This window comes from Lynx rufus, unplaced genomic scaffold (assembly GCF_022079265.1).
Source record: "Lynx rufus isolate CCGP_SWC_20201006 ecotype Redwood Valley unplaced genomic scaffold, mLynRuf1.p SCAF_1, whole genome shotgun sequence".
NCBI lineage: Eukaryota > Metazoa > Chordata > Mammalia > Carnivora > Felidae > Lynx > Lynx rufus.
Window position 1 is genome coordinate 69,089,882 of NW_025814823.1, and position 23,067 is coordinate 69,112,948.

The 23,067-nt window shown below is 41.1% G+C and overlaps 1 protein-coding gene across 4 annotated transcripts in view; it reads left to right on the forward strand.

The window, feature by feature from the left end:
* Window positions 1-23,067, forward strand: part of MBNL2 (muscleblind like splicing regulator 2) — a 158,773-nt gene that overhangs the window by 109,521 nt on the left and 26,185 nt on the right. For 2 of the 4 annotated variants that reach the window (XM_047081144.1, XM_047081138.1), the window contains exons 4-6: window positions 3,526-3,726; window positions 6,479-6,742; window positions 14,693-14,846. In XM_047081144.1, coding sequence (XP_046937100.1) covers window positions 3,526-3,726; window positions 6,479-6,742; window positions 14,693-14,846 — 619 coding nt within the window. The remainder of the gene's footprint in view (window positions 1-3,525; window positions 3,727-6,478; window positions 6,743-14,692; window positions 14,847-23,067) is intronic. The other 2 variants (XM_047081162.1, XM_047081152.1) reach the window with 1 other exon arrangement.

Here is a 23,067-nt window from a genome sequence, read left to right on the forward strand (position 1 = left end):
CTGAATTCAGACGCGAGGACGCGGTGTCAGCCCGGACTCTACCTGGGGAGTTTTCATTTGAATCCGGGATCTGAGATCCACTCTTCCAGGGCAGCGGCACTGCTGTTCAGAGCAGCCTCACCCTCCCGTCTGGAGAAGGCACCGGCTGACTGTGGGACAGGGCTCCCCGCCAAGGCTCTGGCTTTACACTCAAACACATCAGGGCGGCCGGGTTTTTTTTTCTCCCCTTTTCTGTTTTAAAAATTACAAAAAAAAAAAAAATCTAGGGAGTGCAGAAGAATGGAAATAGCCCCAGCCTGGGAGTCAGGAGTCCTGAGTGCTTTGCCTCAGCAGCATTGACCTTGGGTGATCTATTGAGTCTATAGTCCGACCTGCTTCCACCTACTGTGATGCCACACTTGCTCCTCACGGATAACGAGAAGGTTAAAGAAGACAGTGTGTGTGACAGTGCTTTGGAAACAGCGGCTCGTATGTACGCGTAAGGCAGCACTGTCAACAATAATAATGGAGTGCCCGTCTCTGAGAATGACTATAACTATTTTTTTTACTAATCACCTTCAATCAAAAACACTGTATTAAAAAAAGAGAAAATATCTCATTGAATCTGTCCTATCAACTTTTAACTGCCAGCTTCACATGAAAGAAAATAGGTATTTTCCCCAGCCCATATTTCAAAAAGGAGAAAACATTTGCTATCATTAAATAAGAGTTTATACCTCTATTATTATATCGCCATGCTGATTATGTGCGTGTTATAGAATCAGTGGATGATTTTGGGGGGAAAACTTTATTAATACCAATTTTTACTCTACCCGTGACACCTGCTATTTGCTGAGTTCTGACCATGGGAAGTGGGGAAGAGGTAGCACTTTGTTCAGCCCAACTTTTCAAGTCAACTGGTTTTACTTCCTTGAGAGAACTAAAGCTCAGAGAGGTTAATTCACTGCCTAGGATAACAGTTCACTGGCAGAGCTCGGGATTTGAATCCAGATCACTCTCGGTCTAAAATTTGTGTTTTTCTTTTGAAATAATACTCTCTCTGAGCTATGTGACAGCTATCATCAGTAAACTGCAACATTCATTTTAAGGTTTGTTTTTTTTTAATGTTTACTTTTGAGACAGAGAGAGAGAGAGACAGAGCATGAGCAGGGGAGGGGCAGAGAGAGAGGGAGACACAGAATCTGAAGCAGGCTCCAGGCCTGAGCTGTTAGCACAGAGCCCGACTCAGGGCCTGAACCCACAAACTGTGAGATCACGACCTGAGCCGAAGTCGGACACTTAACCGACTGCCACCCAGGCGCCCCTGCAACATTCATTTTAGATCATTAAATTAGATGAACAAGTAATTTACATTTTGGAAAGCAAAATTTTTCTGATTTTAATAGATTTATTGATATCCAAAAAGGTTTCAGGAAATGAGTTTTGAGGTTCTGACATCCCACTGACAGTCAAGGTACAACCTGTATTTATGTCACCACACTGACCCTGGCTTCAAATGATCCACAAGAGGGAGGGTTGGGAATTTGCTGCTGCAGAAAATCAAAAACGGGCCTGTGGGGGAGGGCTGTTTTCTTTAAATGTTTACTTTGATAATGGTCTCTGTGTTAAATTACACATTCAGTACAAGTGTTTTAATACCTATTTTCACTCTCCATCTATGACAGTGGTCCCCAAACTGCGCCACACATCAGATCACGTAGTAAGTTTTTTTAAATGCAAATTTCAGGGTCCCTGCTTAGACCTATCGAGTCTGGCGATATTTCTATTTATGAAATTCCCCTCAGGCATTTCTGATTTAGCTGGTTCTTTGAATCCCTGATCTGTTGTGATATATGACCTTTCAGAGTTGATTTTTTTTTAATTCTAACATTAGATAGTCATACCATTTAAATCACTTGGCTTTTTTTCAATGGCTCTAACTCATAAAAACTATAGTTACTGAAAACCGCAACTTTCTGTAATTATGGCTCAATGGGTTGAAAATGGAAAACATACACATATAAAATTTGGGAGAAAAAAAAAATCCTAACTGCCATCTATTTCCCATGTTGAGACCTCATGTTGCAACCCTGTCCCAAAGTGAATTTGATGTCTGAGCCATAAAGATCTAAGAGCTCCTCGTGGGAGGGCTATAACAGCGCTCGCAGGCCATTAGAATCACCTCTCACAGCCCCCAGCCACTTCGCTAAAGACCTCCAGAACCTCTGAGAACTCCTTGAACAAACTATCAGTAATTCACTGTTTTCTAACATGAGCATCCATAAGAGGTATTTTTCCGTTATTGCTGTCAACAAAAAATTTGTTTAATAATAAACATAGATTGTTATTTTTCCCATATGTTCAACAACTCATTCAGAGCCGTAAATAGAAAACAAGAATGTTACTCACAATATATAAATAGAGGGGTAGCGTGACATGGCCGAGAGCACAGTTTGGTTATTAGAAAACTGCATTAACACGTGATTGCAAATATCTGCAAACTGCTCCTAAAAATAAAGAGGGTAAAAGTCACCAACTAGCTAAAAAGCCAACCAACCAATAAAACCGTTCAGGGACAATTTAGTGTAAAATTCATCCTAACAAAAATCTTTAGCGTCTTACACTTTTAACATTGGTTCTAGAAAAGTGAAGCAAACTTTATTGTTCTCTTACATTATTTCCTTTCTGGAAAGCTTATTTTTAGGTGGGGCTTTTAAAAATTATTATCCCATCAACCCCCTAGCTCAGTTCTTTCTTATCTCTGGACAAGGAGTGTAGCGATCGAGAAGTTTAAATGAAGTACGGTATGCCTGTATCACTGCTGCATTGATTTTAACCTAGGAAACCAAACCAACTTTTAGTGGCCAGTTGAAAAATTGGCCAATTAAAAAGTTCATGTTCTCTCATCCAACCTTTTAGGCAGGGAAGGTTAGATCTAGACACAGTTGAACTGGACCGAGAAACAGCAGGTCCATATGAACACTACATACAGGCTAGTGACGGAATGTGGGAACATGATGCTGAATCAGAGCAAATACAGTCCCAGATAATCCCCAATTTTTGAGAATGTATGTACTCGATCAACTTGAAAATCAGGCTCTAATCAAGGTTTTTCTTTCCTCCTGTCCTTTTTTCAGATGCAAGGAGGAGAAATCAAAGGTTAGGAGTCAGTTTTCCATAGGTTTACCCCCTTCCTGTTATAACATTCACTGTTTGGAATGATGAGCAATGACAGTGAGAATTATTGTTTTTTCTTGAGAAAACTTTCATAGGGATAAAAATTTAATCCGTTCCCTGTAATTAGGTTTCTATAATGTGCTCGCATGTTTTTGTATGGTTTTAGGAAGAGAGGATATACATGGATATTATTTTTTTTAAGCAAAACAAAACAGGCAATCTAATGAACTTTCACAGGCCAACATCGATTTACGCAAGTAACACAAAGGGTCTTGTGTATGGTAAGTTTTGCTCAAATGACACTTACTGGTGATTTTTTAAAGTTTTATTCTAAAGAAATCTTTGTCCTGTGTTGTCTTCCTTTAACAGCCCACTTTTCCTGTAGGTCCCGCAATAGGGACAAATACGGCGATTAGCTTTGCTCCTTACTTAGCACCTGTAACCCCTGGAGTTGGGTTAGTCCCAACGGAAATTCTACCCACCACACCCGTTATTGTTCCCGGAAGTCCACCCGTCACTGTCCCGGGCTCAACTGCAACTCAGAAACTTCTCAGGACTGACAAACTGGAGGTACTTCATTATATTTATGGTTTGAGATGCATCTGGGGTAGAAGTGTACTTCTGTGTAAGTGAATGCTTATAAGATATTAATTCAGTCTTGCAAAACAGCCATGTGCACGCACACACACACACATTCATCTAAAAGCCATGCATTCGTAATTCTGTGGTTTCAATTTAAGGCAGAGTTATAAAGGAAATTAGTCTGTAGGGAAAGAATTAGTTTAGCACAAACAAAATTCAGCTGTTTGGAATGTGTGTTCAGGGGCAAAATATTTAACAACTAGTGGAACACTGAATCAATCACTGTGTAGGCCATAGAGATGGCTCCTGAAGGCCTCCAGCTGTGCTGGCATTAACCTTTCATGGCTCCTGGAAAGGTCTGAGAATGGCCAAATCAGAAGAATTTGAAACACCTGGGGACAGGGGTAGGGGTAAGTGGAACTATGACTATTGACCATTTGGTATGATCACATTTCAATATTTTAAGAGCTAATATGGTTATATTGGAACGTTCCAGAATATCAGCCCTCGTTGTACTGTTGGTAAACAGGGAAACTGGAAGCTGGGCGTATTAAGTATTGATTGAGATATTTTCTTTAACTTAAGTTCAAGTGTTCGGTAAAAGTCAAGAAAACACGTTCATATAATTATAGAAGATGATTCTTAAGTCATGAGTCAAGCCAACCCTTACTGGGTAAAATTTCTCTTTAATCAGAGTAAGAGGATTTATCTTAGCTACTATATCCTGTGATATTTAATAGAGCACTTTATGCAGTAGTGTAAAGATTCTGATAGATTTTTTAAAGAGCTCCTTTAATTCCATAACCTATTTAAGTTGTTAGGTGATATATGTATGCTTAGGATGTACACGGTGCTTTACGTTGGATCATTGGAAGATGTTCTTTCAATGTGCATTTGCTTAAATATTTACCCAATAAATCTTGAGGGCAATACAATGTTGCTGCCTGGTATCAGCTTCACTCTGGAGCATATGAATCCCAAAACGAAAAGACTAAAGACCCTAACGCTGCTGTTTTGATCTAGCCTGCCCCTGTGAATATAGAACAGACCTTTCATGGTCTAGAAAAGTGTTTGGGGCTCCACCTGCTGGACCCATGGAGTGTTCAGTTCGTGACTGTGTGGTTTAGCTAACAAATTAAATCAGCCGAGTTGGGAACAAATTGTCCTCCCCAACAGGACTGGTAGACAAAGACATAGAAAAATAATTTACAACGACTTTAGCAGGTCTTCATGCAGTTTATTTCAAGCCAGGAATGAAGCCGGCTTGTCCTGCACATGGCGACCCTTGGTAAATGCTTGACGGCTGCTCTGTACCTCTGATGTGGTCTCAGACTGGAGGATTCCATTTAGAGAGGAAGGCTTTCTCGGAATTGATGGGAACATCTTAGTAATTTTTATTTGTACATTTTATGAACTAAAGATCGGAATATTAGCTTATATCCAAAGCAGGAGGAAATGATGAGCAATCTTGCGACTTCTCTGTTTACCCTTCAAACCCTCTTGGCCACTGGTCGGTGAAACTGTATTTCCCAAGTAAGTTTGACTGTCACAAAGCTTGACTGTCACATCAGTGACCCTTCATATAACGAACGTCACTGATGGCCGAGATGCCAACCACCGCTTACTGGCTTTGGAATTAGAGCCTAAAAGGAAAATAACTTACAGTTTTACTCGTAGTTCTGTCCTGCTAATGATGTTTATAAACCTAAGTGTTATGTCTATAGGTCAGTCATGTCATCTTATATTATCGATATTCAGGGCAGAATCAAGAATGCGCTTTAAATTCTAAAGAAAATTTTCTTTATACAATAAACTCTTGATGCATCGGAATTCTTAGGTGATGGAGCATTTAGGGTAACTAAGGATTAAGGACCAAAAAAGCAATAGCAACAACACATGAGTACTTGGAACTCTATCCCTCCTTCCCTCCACTTATTTCTTTCCCCTTCTTCCCATATTTCTCTCCTTTTTGTCTTTTCTTTGTTTTTTATCTTCTTCCGGTGCCATCAAAAATAATAATAGAGTGATCTTAAATGCAAGTTTCAACGTCTCGGCCTCGATTGTTCTGACTCATGATTATAAGCGTAAGTTATCTTTTTAGAGCCCGGGAGTCCTGGGGGAAAACAGGAGTATTCAGATTCACCCCACCCACTTGCCATCCTTGGAGAAGGAACAAGCTTGTTTCCCCCAATCCCTTCTGGAGTTGTACAGCTGTGACCTGGTGGCTTGACCTGTGAGGAAACTATTCCTCCGTGCAAAAAACAAACAAACAAACAAACAAAAAAAAACAACCAAAAAACTATGGCATCCCAGGGTTGTCAGAGTAGGAATAGATTTGGATGTGCTTACATATGTCCAAATTATATACTATATGTCGTTAAATAACATATATTATGTCCTAATTATTAGAGATGTATATACACTAGCCCAGGGACAAATGGAGGCTTTGTTGATTTTTGTTATTTTAGCGAAAACTGCGCATTTTGACTTATTTTCTCAACAGAGTCCCACCCCAGCAAAGAGGGCGAAGCAAAACTCAAATTAGTTTGTCAGGGACTCTGGTTACTTGAGCTCTGCACAACAAATTTCTAGTGAAATGGCACGAAAGCCATTAAAAGAAAGGAAAAGCATTTATTCCTTTTTTGTTTTTTTCAACCTAAATGGCTGCGCTCGCAGAGGTAGTTCCCGGCGGCCATCAGCCTCTCTTCTGCATCGTCTGCTTCTCCCCCCTGTGTCCTAGGTATGCAGGGAGTTCCAGCGAGGAAACTGTGCCCGGGGAGAGACCGACTGCCGCTTTGCACACCCCGCAGACAGCACCATGATCGACACAAACGACAACACCGTAACCGTTTGTATGGATTACATAAAGGGGCGTTGCATGAGGGAGAAATGCAAATATTTTCACCCTCCTGCACACTTGCAGGCCAAAATCAAAGCTGCGCAGCACCAAGCCAACCAAGCGGCGGTGGCCGCCCAGGCAGCCGCGGCCGCGGCCACAGTCATGGTAAGTGAGGCGCGCCCGTCGCGCACCTTCCTCCGCCCGGGAGCCCTGGGCGCCGGGCGGCGCTTTCCCCGTGGGATTCAGACGCTCTCCCAAACGATCGGGACCTAGGGAAGGCTGCTATTCCTGCTGCTCCGCTGCCTAAGTTCTGTTGTTGTTTCCCCCCCGTTTTGTTTTGTTTTGTTTTGTTTTGTTTCCCCCTCCTTCCCTCCTTCAGCACAATAAGTAAATCCCTCGGGCGCAGGGAACCCTGGCGAGGCGTCAGCGCCCCGCCCCGGGGCCCGTCCTGCTGTGAGTCCGGCCTGCGCTGGCCTGGACTCCTCCTGGGAGCGGGCTCCGTGGCCGGCGCCGGCGGGAAGGTGGGCTCCAGAGCTTAGCGGAGGGAAATGCGGCTGAGCGCTGCGCGGCCCTGGGGGCGGGGAGGCTAGCAACAGGTGACCAGTGACGGGCTCTTCCTACTCCTGTTCCCCCCGCCCCACCCCGTCCTTCAAACTATCCCCCCCCCCTTCCCCGTAAATGCAATTGTCTGCAGAGCATCCAGTCACGAAACAGATGAAAATGGAGCTGCACTGACTGGTGCTTTAAAAGGGGGGGGGGGGGGGCGGCGGGTAACACAGCCTGGAGTCCCTGAGTCACTGTACTGTCCCTTAGAGACCAGCTGTCTCTGCCACCTCCTCCTGCTCCTCCTCTCCACTCTTCCTCCTCACCATCATCATCATCATCATCATCATCATCATGGCTGGGGAGCTGTTACAGCTCCAGACTCTCAGGCCCCACCCCAGACCTTTGGGATCAGAATTCTAATTCTAAAATATGCTCAGGAGGGGTTGTATCCACATTAACAGTTGACAGGCACCTGCCTGGAACACTGGTTCTCAAACGTGGCTATGTTTTGGAATTACCTGAGGGGTCTTAAAAGATTTCAACACCGGTCCTTTCCCCCAAAGTTTCTTATTTAATTTGTCTGTCTGGGTGTGGCCTGGGCGGTGGCCGTTTTTTTTGGAAACTCTCATGGGATTCTCCTGTGCAGCATGAGAACCATCACACTAGGCTGTAGAAATTTCTAGTTAATTTGTTTTAACATGAGGTCTCCGGCTTATCAGAAGCTCACTTTAATATATGATAGACACTGCGCATTCACTCATTCATTGAAAACATTTAAGTTTTTTTTAACATTTATTTATTTTTGAGAGAGAGAGACAGAGCACAGGCAGAGGAGGGACAGAGAAAGAGAGAGGGAGACACAGAAGCAGGCTCCAGGCTCTGAGCTGTCAGCACAGACAGAGCCCGAGGTCCACGAGCCGCGAGACCGTGACCTGAGCCGAAGTCCGACGCTTAACCAACTGAGCCACCCAGGCGCCCCCAAAACATTTAATGAGACCTGCCATGCAGCAGACACTTGCTGGGAGCATACACACATTAAGCGGGCTTCCTTACCCTCAAGGAGCTTGGAGTTTAGTGAGAGCAGCACTGCTGCTCCGTGATGGAAATGCATAATGGGTCCCAGCGGGGAATGAAAGACTCGGTGGCCAGTGCTCCCTCGGAAGAGACAGACGGGGCTTCAGAGATGAAAGGTATACTTTAATAAAACAGTATTCTAACTAGCGACTGCCACCTCACACTTGGATAACTGATCAAAATGCAAGCATAGCTGTTACACGTAAAAAGCTCCTATTATTCAACATTCTTCCCACAAATGTTTTTAAAGGCCTGGCCCTGTGAGTGCCGGGGATACAGAGACAAGAGCACAGAGCCTGCCCTCACGTGATGACCGCGTAGGGCGCGGTGCGTGGTCACACAGACCCTTCCGATCGGATCCTGTTCCCAAGAGGCTTGAGCACTGGTCCTCCGTCTCCCACGGTTTCTCTCAGAGTCTCTGAGGCTTTGGTGCTTTTGCCTCACATCTTCTTAGTCTTATGTCCCCAGACAGAACAGTGATTTTTCTGAATGTGTGAGTTTCTATATATATGCACAGGTGTATGCAACCACAAGAGAGAGAGTCTGTCGTACAATATAGAGAAATTCTCCCTCTCTTTTGTTCTAGTAAAAGAGCAGTTTGCAAAACTGATTGTAATTGGGAACCGAATGGGGGTGGGCGTGGGGAGGAGAGTAAATTGGTTACTTAATGCTGATGGAAAAGGAACTCTTTTAGTGAGCAAGTGAGGTCTTTTCTACCTTTCTCCTATGTGGAATCTGTCTTCCCATCCTCTTAGTGAAGATCTCATCCTATAAGAGGTGAAAGCCTGGGTGGCTCAGACGGTTAAGCATCCGACTCTTGATTTCAGCTCAGGTCATGACCTCATGGTTTGTGGGATCGAGCCCCACTTCGGGCTTGGGATGGCAGTGCGGACGGAGCCTGCCTGGGATTCTCTCTCTCCCAATCTCTCTCTTTCTGCCCCCTCCTGTCTCTCAAAAATAAATAAAAAACTTAAAAAAAAAAAAAAAAGAAGTAAAACTGTTTTCGTTGCAATCATTGTTTTAGGCCGGCCCCAATTTATCCTAACCGGTGTATTGACAGTTAGGCCCAAAGAACACATTTTTTCCTCTGAGGACTGCGGTTGCAGGAGACAAAAAGCCAACCAAAGTAGCTAAAATAAAAACTTTGGACTTCGTGCGGTGCCCTCCAAAGGGAGTAGAAGTAAAACAGAGATCAGGATGCCTGCATCCAGAAACTAGAAAAACAGTAGGTCTCTCTTTTTTTCTCTTTTCTGCCTCTCTTGGTGTATCAACTCTGTTTTCTAAGACCAAGTTCTCCAATGCAACATTGACCACGGCCAGACACCTATAGGGATACATTCTTATGTCTTTCGACAAGAGAGAAAACAGTATCTACTACAGCAGTTCTAATTAGAAAAACTAAAAAAGCAATGAAAGGTCATTTTGGGGCTGTCTTCATGGTTAGAGTACGAGCGTGCTATGATTGGCTCAGCCTGGGTCACAACAGCCATCTCTGGCCACTGGGGTAGGCGACGAGGTTCTGGGAATATGAAAAAATTAGTCCCTCTATCTCAAATACCTGTTGATACAACAAGCCACTGGTAGTAATAGTGACCTTAGGGCTAAGCCCTGAATTTATCTGAGCCTTGATTGTATCTGGCTGTTTATTAGAAGCAGCAATTGTAATGTCCACTATCTATCTATCTATCTATCTATCTATCTATACTTCAGTCACTGAAGGAACAATGCAGCCACTCTATGTCAATGGTAGGTGACTTGGGTTGGTGGGGATAAGAGAAGAAATAGGCATTTACACAAACACGTCCTTCCTCAGCTTGGTATTTTAAAGTCAAGACTCCTTCTCTGTGTGCACTTCCGCGTGCCCTTCTGCGCATTTTCACATCACACTTACCAAGATGCATAGAGGTATTGCAGTGGATGTCAGTATATGTAGTTACCGTATTTTCCCAGATAGTTATACTGTACCCAAATTTGGAGTTCTGATATTTCAGGGGATCTTGCAACATCGTCAAAGACAAGCCAAAGGAATGTAGTTTCAGAAGAAAAGCCAGCTTCTTTCTGACAATGACATGAAAATTATTGAGTCTGTCATGTCTTTTTAGTTGAAGTGAGAGGCTCATGTGAACCCACTGAGATGCAGTTGGGTAAAGTCAAAGTATTCTTACTCTAGGAACAAGATTGCCCAACACACGGAAAAAAAAAACCCTCTTATTTTATTTCCTTACTTAAAAGAACAAATGAGAGTGATGATTGCAGTCAGAAGATCTTAATATTCCATTCACCTGGGCTCCATATCTGAACACAAAGAATTTCTGTAATGCAATTTGTATTATTGTCCAGGGATTTCCCCTTCTTTTGATTAATTGGACCCTGAAACACATTTAAAGCTTTGATTCCAGAAAAGGAGACATTTATTTCCTTTAGAGCCTTATTCTTTCATAATACGTCTTAAAACGTGGGCCTCATCCTCACCAGAATTTTTTTAAATGTGAAAACAAGGCAGACAGAGCGTCTCTCTGGTAATTTTCACACAAAGGGTATGTGATCTTTAAGCAAGCCATCTTTCTTCACAATCCTACAACATGGGGCTACATGGGAGAGTCCTGTTTTGTGAAAGGAAACGGGGCCAGCTGCCGTCAGCTAGATAAGCTTCAACCGTTCAAGAAAACATGTACAGGAACTTTGAATTCCATCCTATTTGTCTACATCCCTTTCTTCCACAAGAAGGCAGCAGCTCTGATTATTGTCACCGGGGTTTTCTGACTCCTCAGAGTTGGTCTTCGCCCACAATGCCTGGCATGGGCCCTTGGTTTGCGTGCCTTGACTCGCGGTTGAGTTGTTCTTTGATCCAGAGAAGGAAATATCTGGCTGGATGTACACAAACCTGCAGGTGGTCCAGAAAGGGCAGAGGGTCCAAAACGTTGTTGAGGCCAGCAGGAATGGATGCCAAGTGTCCAGCACATAGTAGAGGCCCAAATAAAGAACTTCTTTCTCTGCTTAGGTACCTAAGGAAGCTTCTAAGACCAGCCATGCTTGGTGATCTCTAAAGTCTAGTCTAAGCCTGAAGACCTTTCAATGTAGGTAAACATATGACAGCAGTCAAGTCATTCTTCTACCGCAGAGTATCTCTGTGTTACAAAGCCATACTATAACGTGGTTATTAATCCATACAGATTTTTTTAAGCTTTATTCTATGCATGTGCTTCAAAGCATGAGGTATGCAAGATACTAATATGTATGCCCAACCTTTGAAAACTTACTGTTTCCTTGGCAAGACATGATATGGGGCGCCTGGGTGGCTCAGTCGGTTAAGCATCCGACTTTTGACTTTGGCTCAGGTCACGGTCTCACGGTTCGTGAGTTGGAACCCCACATCGGGCTCTGTGCTGACAGTGCAGAGCCTGTCTGGGAGATGTTTTATTTATTTATAAATAAATATAAACTTTAAAAAAAAGGAAAAGTCACAATATTTGTGTCTAGGAAAGATAACTCACAGTATGCAGTGGGAGAAAAGGAGATGCTGGCCAGCTCAGTTTAGAGCTCTCAGTGTCCTCACATTCCTAGGTTCTTCTGATTTCTGTGGACATGAACTTTCATCAATCTAAGATCAGAAAAAAAAGAGCATTAACCTTCCAGGTGAGGATCCTAGGGAGACATGTTTACTATTTCTTCTTCTACTTGGAGACGTCATTGAATGATGCTTTGTTCAATGAAAATTTCATTCATAAATGCCATCCTTTGGAGACATGATCACTCTTCCAGTTAGCATAGCAGACAAAATCAACCCAACAGTAGACCTGCTTTGGAACTCCCAAGGACTGGAAAAGGGAAGAGAAGAACTGAGTCCAGAACGTTGAGACCAAACTGATTCTGAGTTTGTGTTCTCGGTGCACGTTGTGAGAACGGGCTGTGCAGCCTTATACAGTTAGCACAGACGAATTTAAGCTTAAAGAAATGCATTATCAAGCAGTGTCAAGACTCTGCAGCAACCGAAGATCTTAAATAATGTGGTGTCATGGAAGTTACATAATGGGGAACTTCCGTCTGAAGAAAGAATATCCAGTACAAAGAAGGTTTCTCATTGTGAGGCTCTCTGGGTTTTAAAAATGTTGTAATTCTACTTCCAGAACACTCATTTTATATTATTTGATGGCCTCTATTAAGACTGCCTTCCCAAACATTTCTCTGTTGGACATTCTGAATCTCTTCTCTGCCTTCAATCCTTTCCTCACCCACTTTCTGTCTACCTTGCCCGTCTTTACCTCCTGGCACCTCTATACTTTTGATCTCGAATCATCAAATGATGATGAAAAGACCTCTATCTGCAGAGGAAAATATCATTAACTGTTTCCCATTTTGAGAGTTTAGTAGTACCTCATATTATTGCAAATGCCATGGTTCCAGCTCAGAACTTTAGAATATCACGTTTTGTATTGATTACACAAACCTTAGGGATTTACCTATTGTGCTACCCATTGAAAAAGGGGTATTTCATTTTTTATTTGCATTGGAGCTACTCCTTTTATTTTATTTTTATTTTCACAGAATTCCATCATAGAATTTTCCATTTTTTACAGCAATGATCCAGGAATAGGAACATTTTTTCACCGTGGTCTAAATCGATCAATATTTGTTATTATTTCAGCTGCTTAAATGAGACAGTCTGCCCCCAAATATGGTTATAAGTTAAAAATATTATTTTACATCTAATATTTCAAGCAGTCCTTGGCTATTTTTTTTTTAGCTGTTTGCTCTTTTTAGCTGTTGTAACTTGTTCTAGCCACGAGTTCCACTTCTCATTAACTGGGTTGGTCACTGATTATAGCTGAAATTACAAATAGAATTATTAAATAGAGATTATTCTGATACCTGAGAACACTAAATACCTTTTTAAAGGGTATTTTCTTAGCATAATCCGGTAAGTTGTTTGAGATAAATTGAATTATAATTTCAAATGTAGTGGAAAACACAGAATGGATGATAAGTTAGTCATTAGAAACAGTACAATGGGATGAGAGTGGGAAATTTGAGAAACTTACTATTCAAATTCAAAACTTGTTAAGTTTGGAACCTTATTCCGTGTTGCCAGATCCATGCTAGCAGAGTGAAGAGAAGAATTGAGACAATTATCCACATGATTCAGACAAAAAATTAAGATCCAAACCCAAACAGTTTTGCCCAAATAATCTTGTGTTTGAATATTTTTTTGCCTGAATTTTTTGTCTCAGTTTGCCACTTCATTTTGTTAGGCTAGATCTTCATTAACAATTATTTTTCTGAACGTTAAAGATAATATCTTTTTTTCACTTGGATCTTCCACTTAGTACATTCGTTATTTTACGTTTGAAAACTAACTTATCAGAAGTTCATCAATCCTATGGCCCTTGAAAGTTTTGCATTTTTTTTCTGAAGCAATATAAAAAATGCTTATGGTGTGTATGCAAGCTGCTGTTTTAATTAACTTTCCTGAATTTCAAACATCTATATTTTACTCTCTTATATGCTTTTAACTAAGGTATAGTAGATGCATTTTTGCTTCAATACTAATTTAAGGTGTAATATTCATTTCTTTAGAGAACATTTTTGTTGTTGTGCATGCCTAGTGTTTTGTACGTTGTATATTGCATTCAGAATATTTTTTTCCTTCTCACCTATCCACAATGCAATGCCGTTCCCATGATGCACCTCTGCTTGCTGTTTACCTGTATGTTAATTCGCTTGAATCCCATTGGCCCACTGCCATCATGTGCTCGCTGCCTGTTATTAAAAGACTCAGTCGACTGCCAAAGCAATGAAGCGACCTCTCGAAGCATCTGTAGACCTGGTACTTTGACCTTTCACCTTTCGCTTTGCATGTAGCTTTTCAGAGAACCATCTGAGATTTGTATTACTTGTAAAAATTGGTTGCAAATGATCATTATTATTAATTAATGGAAAAAAATAAGGTGTTTAGCCATCTCATTTTCATACGTAATATGTGAAATAAATTAATCCTAACAAATTTTAATACCTTTTCCAAAAGAGTGAAGCAAATTTAAATTACTTGCCTCGGAAAAATGCGCATTATAATTCTTATTAACCTTTAAATCCAAGAAATTGCCGTTTAGTTAACGAAGAGAATAGGTATTAATAATAACACAAATGCTTCTTTCCCCCCTTAGAATAGTTTAACTCGTTTTAAAAGCTGAAGTCATTTTTTATTTATTTATTATTATTATTATTATTATTTATTTATTTATTTATTTTGGTGTTGCTTGATAGTTTTTCTTTTCCTTAGTTGAGATGCTACCGTTTTGGGTTACAGAAATCATGCTTCCGCTCTCAATAACAAATTCTCACTCATTCGACATTGCCGCTGTTTAAATTAAGGTGCATGGCAGAGGCATCTCCTTAGCTGTCATTTTGAAAGAGAATGTTGGACTTGATGATCTCTGTGGACACGGAAGGTGTGGTTACTTTGAGTTATACATGTCCTATCCGATTCTTTCCTCATAGGCCTTTCCCCCCGGTGCTCTTCATCCTTTACCAAAGAGACAAGCACTTGAAAAAAACAACGGTGCCAGCACGGTGTTCAATCCCAGCGTGCTGCACTACCAGCAGGCTCTCACCAGCGCCCAGCTGCAGCAACACACGGCGTTTATTCCAACAGGTACGTGCCCTGACAGCTCCAAGTCCCGTGTCCGTGTGCCCTTCCGGTCATGTGCTTTCTCCTCATCCCTCAAAGCTGTTCGGTGGCATCTAGTTTGCTTGTAAAGGTACAGTCAGTACAGCCTGAAGCTCATCATTGTCCTAGCTAGCTAGATACGTTTACTTTGCTTGGATGATAGCGAAAGACTGTCAGGTTTCTAAAGCCAAATATTTTAGAGAGTTGAGTGACAAACTGAACCCATGAGACGCAGAGTGGTCAGTTAGGCCTCTTGGTTTCTTGTATCTGCACATGCTGTGTAAAATTGTTTATGTCAGTAGGGCCTTTTTATGTGTGACAGTTCAGATTTGTCATTAACCCTGAATGACCTAAAAATAGCAATTCCAGTAAATACTAACCTTTTTTTTCCCTATTCCTATTCAGAGCACTAAACAAAAAACCAAGGCTGTTCAAATTAAAGCGATCTTCTTCTCATATTTTACATCCATTCTCTCTCTTTCTCCATCGTTCTCAGCTTCACCAAGTGCACAAATAGATAGGGCTCTTACTCGCAGTTTCTGAGCCAATGCCTGATAGTCTTAGCTGCTCAGGTCCATTAACTGTATCATTCCACTAAAAGATGAATTCTATTAATCACAGAATCTCGAAGTTTAAAGGATTCTTAGTGATCTCCTCATCCAGTCGATCGTTTTACAGATGAGAAAACTGAGGCCCCCTAAATGTGAGGTGACTTCCCAAGGTGGCACAGCTAATGAGACAAGGACCCAGCACCTAGTTTCCCCGTGACCAGTCCAACGTACCGGGACATGACACCACCCGGCTTCTGTATGTGGAGTCACAGAGTTCTCCCTTACAGCTCGGCAGACATAAAACATCAGATAAAAGTGAAGAAGCAGAAGTGCAAAGCATGTCAACCCTCCTCCTTTTTGTACCCACCTCCCTGACCCCAGACCTACACACACCATATACGAACACAAAGTCATCATATATTGACCATGGTATTGACTTTTTAGTCTGTGTTAGAAGCAGGGATAATGTCCTCAAAATAAATAAAGTCTCCTCCTACTGTTTAAAAAAAAAAAAAGCGAAGAAAAAGAATCAGAGAGTAACTTAGGCTTTTGTGAGAAGACGGTCCATTGAGTTCTTAGTTCGGAAGTCAAAATTTTCATCCCATGATAGTGACTTGAAGGTAAATATAGATGAACAACAGTTTTATCCAAAAGAGCTTGTTGGTCCTAATCCACATGGTTGGACTTTTTGGGTTTATTTTCCATTTCTTTAAATCCTGTAGCATATCAGGAATTAACGTGGGAGGGAGTAGAATGGCTATTTCTGTGGTATTCTTTGTGTAAAAGTTACACTTTGAAATGAATTGTCAACTTTTTAACAATATTTATTACAGTAAAGATGTAAGTTATGTGAGGAAAATGGTTCTTAGTGTTTAGTTTTCCTATTTTACTTCCGCTTTTCTCTTAAGTAGATTCATAGACCTGTGGAGTGAGTTTCTATATCAGTACTTATTGGGACTTATTGTACTTAAGGTTCTATCACAACCTTAACTAGTGACATTTCAGTGCAGGGATAGCACAGCAGGACTTGTCATTGTAATCCACTAGATATAACATGTTTGTAAAATAATAACTAGTAGGTAAACTTACCTCGAGGTCTCGTAGGATTTCTAGAAGCGTCTTATTTTATAGACCTCGTCACTAGATATTTGAAGAGAAAAAAATCAGGGAAGAATGTACAGAGGGGTAAAACATAAAAGGACAAGTCTGTTTCTGGAGACTGGGTAATAATTTCAGAACAATTTCCTGAGAATGCCTTTGAAACCCTGGAACTTAGTCGTGTAAAAATGTGAAGGCCTCTTAACTCGTATTTAACACTTCAATCCAATAATGACTGCTCTATTAAATCACTGAAAGAACCCTAACTTAAAAATGTTTCACCTGGAAACCATTTAAAGACTTCCAAAGCAAGAATGGATAACATCCTTTATGCAGTGACCTGATTATTGCTGATGAAATGATTGTATCGAGGAGCGATAGGCTGTACTGGTTGCTGTGCTTGAGTACTTCTGCCCCCTGCTGGATTGTTTAAAAACTGTCCGTGTGTCCGGCAACCCTCAATTGTGTGCTCTTTGGGAGCCGAAAAGTGGGTCCTAGCCCACTTAATTCTGTGAATTACAAGTGTTTCCATCTGTAACATGATATCAATATCATAGTGAACAACCATGTGGCTCTCGTGCTCTGGAATGGTATATCAACTTCTAAGAAGTTTTCACATGTTTTTCTTAAATGATGAAAGAGAAAATAATTTTCTCAAAAGGCAGTTAGTGTAATCTTTCCCCCACTTAAACCCAGAACAGAAATTTTAGTGTTTATCTTGGCTCTAGCTTTTATTTCAGGCTTTCTTTCTCATAAACCACATTTTCAACTTAATTTTAAAATGGTAATGATAATGATCATTGTTAATCACTGTTGTCTTAAACGTCTGCAAATTAAGTGATGATGTTCAAAAATAAGTTTTGTAACTTGGCAGATGGGTGGGCCCATTATTTTTAACATGACAGATTTTGATTTTTCTATAAATACTTTATATTAATATCGATCCTATACGAAACAAAAAGCATTTCGTGTTCTCCTGGAGGCCACCCTTTACCGAAAAGTCATTCATAGTGGAATTTTGGGGGTTGTTTTTTTTTAAGATCCCTAACTTTTATTTCTTCTTTTTTTTCCCCACTGAGGTATCATTGACATGGAACACTATATCAGTTTCAGGTGTACAACATAATGATCTGATAGTTGTATACACTGTGAAATGATCACCACAGTATGTCTACCTACCATCTGTCACCCATAGTGAAGTTTTTGATATGTTACTAGAACTCTCCCAATGACACAGTATGAATTTGGATTTTAGGAATTCTTCCTCCAGACTGTGGAGATAGTAATGTAAAATATCATGCAAAATATGGGATTCCTCTCCCAAACCATGCTAACATAATTATCACCTTGGTTGGTGCCCTAGCACATTTGTGGTGGGTAGGACTTTTCCTTTTCTCCCCTTTTTTTTTTTTTTTGATAGGGATTATTTTAATCTAGGAGTTATACTTTTTCTTTGCTATGTTAGGAAAGCAGCAAAAACCACACACACTTACAAAAATAGCAGGGTAATAATTCTTGGCATTTCTCTGACAGGTTTATTCTGAGTTACTCTAAGTGTTCTTATAGGCATTTTCTCATTATTCTTCAAGATCATTCTGGCAGCAGCAGGCGTAATTATTGGCATTTTGCAGATGGAAAAACCGAGGCTGTGTCTATGCTGCAAAGTGGAAAATATAATTAATGGAAATATCCAGAGAACCGTAACTCACAGATTCTAGAGTTGGAATATTTCTGCAACCAAAGCAGAGAATAGTTGAGAAGTCTTTGTTGAGAGAGTTAGTGCCTTAGTGAAATGCCTCAGCCGGTCAGAACAAAACGACCCACCGACTCTTTCCTTGATATATTTCATTGTACTGGATGTACAGAATAACCAGAACAAGGAAAAGTGTTAGCACAAATATTGCCTAATGATCAGAAACCATAATGTTATGTAAGGTTATCACACACCTTGGTGAAAGATTTGTCAGCATTCAGTGGAAACTGTATCTGTACAACCACAGCAGAATCTATTTGTCCCACTTAATTCAGCAAACAGTTCTTGAACACATAGTAAGTTCTGGGTTCCAGATCCAGTAATGAGAATACAACAAAGAGGCAAAAATCAATACAATGCAGAGTGTTAAGGGCCCCTTGGGGCATGAGCAAAGCTATTTGAGAGGGCAGCAGGAGGCAATGCATTAGGGCCATCAGCATGTGCAGTGGGTGGTGGTGACAAAGGATCCTGAGAAGGAAAGAACTCTCCAAAGGAGAAGAAATTTGCTTAGGACTTTGAAAGGAACGTTTTCCCAGCGGAGGAAGAGCATCCCAGGCAGGGGAGACAGCCTAAGTTGGGGAGAGCATATTCGAGGAAGAGCAAGTTATCCGTTTTAGCTGCAGCATAAAGTATTTGAGGGGCAGGAGGAGGGTGCAAGGGCGGAAAAGAAGATGAGAACCAGAATCTGGCACTGAGTAAGACAGCCACGCAGAGCAAAAGCTATTTGTTTCCAATATTCATATCATTTGTAGAGCACACAGAGAGAAAGAGAGGCTCATGAAATTAATTTGGTTGAGCATTTCAACCACATCCTGAACTGAAGCTGAAGTGATACATTCGACCCCGGCTCAGTGTGGCTGCTGGAGCTGCTGTAGATGGTTTTCAACCCAGTGACATTCGCATCCGTGACACAAGAAAGCCCTCCAAGAAAACCCCTCCACATGGGAATGCAACAGAATTTTTATGGGCCTAACTTTGAATCCAGCCATGGTTCACTCTGAAATGAAATCATTTACAAAGTGGGTACATACATTTTAGGAAAAGGTTGATCCCACTGCACTCACTAATGGCAGAGAACACCCATTCAACCGACTGTCCACCTACCGTGTGCCCCAAAGACCTAGACAGACAATGAACGCTGCCCTCCCAGAGTTAACAGCAGAGGAGGAGAGATGGATGTTCAAGAAATGCCCATATAAATATGTAACTTAAATGTTTTATAAATCCTATGAATGAAAAAGTAGAGTTCAATACGCTTGAAAATAGAAAACTGATTTAAATGGCATGTGGAGGTAGGTAAAAGAGCAATTGAACAGTTTTCTAAAGAAGTGACATGTGCCTTGAGACCTGGAAGATGAAAAGAGTAGGGCGAAGATAATTCCAGGCAGAGGGGACAGCTTGTGGGAAGCCCAAAAGTAGGACAAAAGTGCGATGTGTTCAGTTCAAAGAAATGATAGACTAATCTGCCCGGGTCACAGTGCCAGCCTCCAGAGAGGGGTATAGAACAAGCCAGGGAGATAGACACTGGACCCTAGGGGACCTTTATCCTAAAAGCAATGAGAAGGCAGTGAATTGTTTCCAGCGGAGAAGCGAACAGACCTGTATTTAGAAAGGTTTACTCTGACAGCAGAGTGGAGACTGGATTAGGCAGGAGACAGGAAGGCAAGCAGGAAGACCAGTTAGGACATCATTACAGGGCCAAGCCTGGAGACAATGGCGATCAGGACTGGAGAAGTGGCAGTAGAGACGCACAGACGGACAAATGCAAGATGCATTTTAGAAGCAGGATTGCTTTGGCTTTTGGGTGAGCCGGAGCAGGGAATTTCAAGAGGGAAGGCGGATGCATAAATGTGGAAGCCTTGAGCTCATAGATAGTATTTAAATCCCGGGTTGAATGGTATCATGAATTGAATGATGCCTGGAAAAAGCATAGAGTAGGTGAAAAGGAGCCAGAAGTGAGTCCTGAAAAACTCCAGCATATAGAGATATAGAGTATGTGTGTGTGTGTGCGTGCACGTGTGTGTCTGGGTTATCAGAAAATCCAAGGGAAAAGACTAGTTTATTATGGAGGGAGGGGCTGAGTGCCAAATGTTACCAAGACTCAGGAAGTTAGATGAAAGTGGAAGAGTTCCTACTGATTGCACAAATACGGAGTTCTTGGTGACATTAGCAGTTGGAGGGAAGACGTGAAAATGAAAGCCAAAGTGGAAAAGATTGAAGAATATGTGGGGTCGAGGAAGTGAAAATTATTGTGCAGGTAACTTTTCAGAAGTTCGGTTATGAGGATTAGAGAGATAGGGTGAGAGAAAGAGGAGAAAGAATCCTGTCGTCAACAGGATTTTGAGATGTGCGTGTGTGTGTATGTGTGTGTGCTAAATCAGACATATTAGCACGTGTTTGCTGAAGAATCCATTAAAAGCCCAGTTAAATAGCTTCTTTTCCTGACTAGTTAATGTTAGCCTGACCAAAATGTACATCAGGCAGAAAGTACCCGTCAGGTGTGAACAGTTTGGCAGAGAGAATAAAGGCCTTCACATCTCAGATTCTTCGCCTAGTATCTCAGAAGACAGTTCTAAAACCCTAAGTGTGTACATCCATTCGTTAAAAAGAGTTTTCCTTTATTCATTACAAACGAATGTTCTGTCACCTACATGACCCCAACCTTCAGGTATCTTATATTACATTACCTTGATTTTTAGTCTAAGGAACTGAACCGGAAGTAGGTCATTCATTTTTTTCGGCACTCTACACACATTTCTCTTCATGGTCAGAGTTTTCTGATTCAAGCACATTAATAAGACCACCCCCAGAGAAGGCAGCTATTCCCCTGGAAGGAATGAAATCTTCCCTCCCTCCCTCCACCTGGAGGCCAACCTGATTTCCTAGTTTTGCCAAAGGTCTCCCTCAGAGATCACCGACTAGTAGCCATGACAAAATCGCTAGCCCTGGTCCTAACTCAGCCCCAGTTCTGCACTATTTTGCCTCTACGCTATTCAAGCTTTGTTGCCAGCACCACTTCTTTATAATGATGAATCTCGTAGCAGAAAACAGATCACATACACATCGAGGTCATTTTGTCACAAGAATGTCAGTCTTCCTAAACTGTAGGGCTTAGTAGCAATAATCCCAAATTCACATGACCTGCGAGCATTTGATTTGGAGGATATGGAATCTTAATTACTGCTTTTATTTTCACATTGTTTTTGACACGAAACAAGCACAGTTTTAATGCAGTAAGGTCAGTGTAATCTAGTAAATACAAAACCTGACCTGGATTTAGGAATAGAATTCTATTTTGAGCCTTACCCTTGACTCACACTATGCATGACCTTGGAGTAGTTACTATGCCTCAGATTTTTCATCTGTAAAATACCTACTTCCTACCTTAGAGGATGACCTTGATATTGTCTGTAAAATACCTTGAGGTCTTAGAGGAAGGACACTGTAGCATTGTCACATGTCATTCTTATAAGAATCATTTTGATGGATGTGAATAAGAAGTGTGAAAAGTAAAGAGTGAGCTTTGAGTAATATTGGCTTCCAATAAGTCAGATATATTTGTGTCTGTACTAAAAATGTGAGTAACTCTAAGAGACTGTGTTAACTAACCCTACTGATTTCTGGTTGTGCTTCAATCTCACTTTGAATGTTAACTCTAAACCGCTAACCTGTTTCTTTCCCTTTATTCACTTTTTCCACCTGCCATTGCATGACATGCAGGGTCAGTTTTGTGCATGACACCCGCTACCAGTATTGGTAGGTTTCAACCTTTTTTTATGTGTCTTTTATATTGTGTACAGTACCTTCACTTGCTTGAAATTTATTTCCAAGATGGTAGAAATGCTTGAGGAAATGGTAGATCTGAAGGCTTATTTGGCTTTAGAGTTAATGTATAGGTTTTTTTTTTTTAATGTACTTGTAACTTGAAGAAAATGACCATTTCAATGTGACCAGAACAGCAGAGCAACCACTACAAAACATAAAACCACAAGTATTGCTTTTTTAATGATCTGTATTCTGTTTCTCTTTATAGTTTATATGGTTTAGCATAAGAAAAAGAAAAGCTTACTTTATCAGAAAGGCAGGCTAATTTCATCAGTGTTTTAAAGTTTCATAGTGGTGTGCCTTTATCTCCTCTTTGCTGTGTGTTAGAGTTATCAGAGTTTCCCAGAAGTATTTATTTTTTAAAATTATGAATGGATGTATTTTGAAAACCAATGTCTGAACTGCTTTGCTTTATTATCGCTTTTTTAATTTTAAGTGTTGACTTATTTGTGATGATGATTTGTACCTTAGCACTCCCTTAGATGTTAAATTTTAATAATCCATCGTTATCCCTACACACCCAGTGCCTTGGTACAAAAGTCCGTCTTTAGGACATGCGGATTTGTCCCATTTAGAATAAAGAGAAATAAACATTGGCCAAATTTCCCGGGCTGTTTCACAGTAACTGTGTTAGAATTAACACCAAGGCCTCGAGTTTTTGCTCTACCATTTATTAACCCCAAAAACCCCACAACCTCCAGCAATTTCAGTGCAAAAAAGCAGCCCCAAATTGACAAAAAATTTCCGTCCCACCACAATGAACTCCAAAGGATGTCCTACCCCAAACTGGGCCTACACGTTGAGCCTTGGATGTTTTAGAACGACAAAAATGAATATCGTATACCCTTACTTCATTGGACATTACATGTCGCTTTTTTAGAGGAGACCATTAGTACGTAACAACCACAGACGCCGGATTGGGAATGATCTATTGTTAGAAGTAAAATGTTTATGAATACATCAACCAAAGTGATCCGCT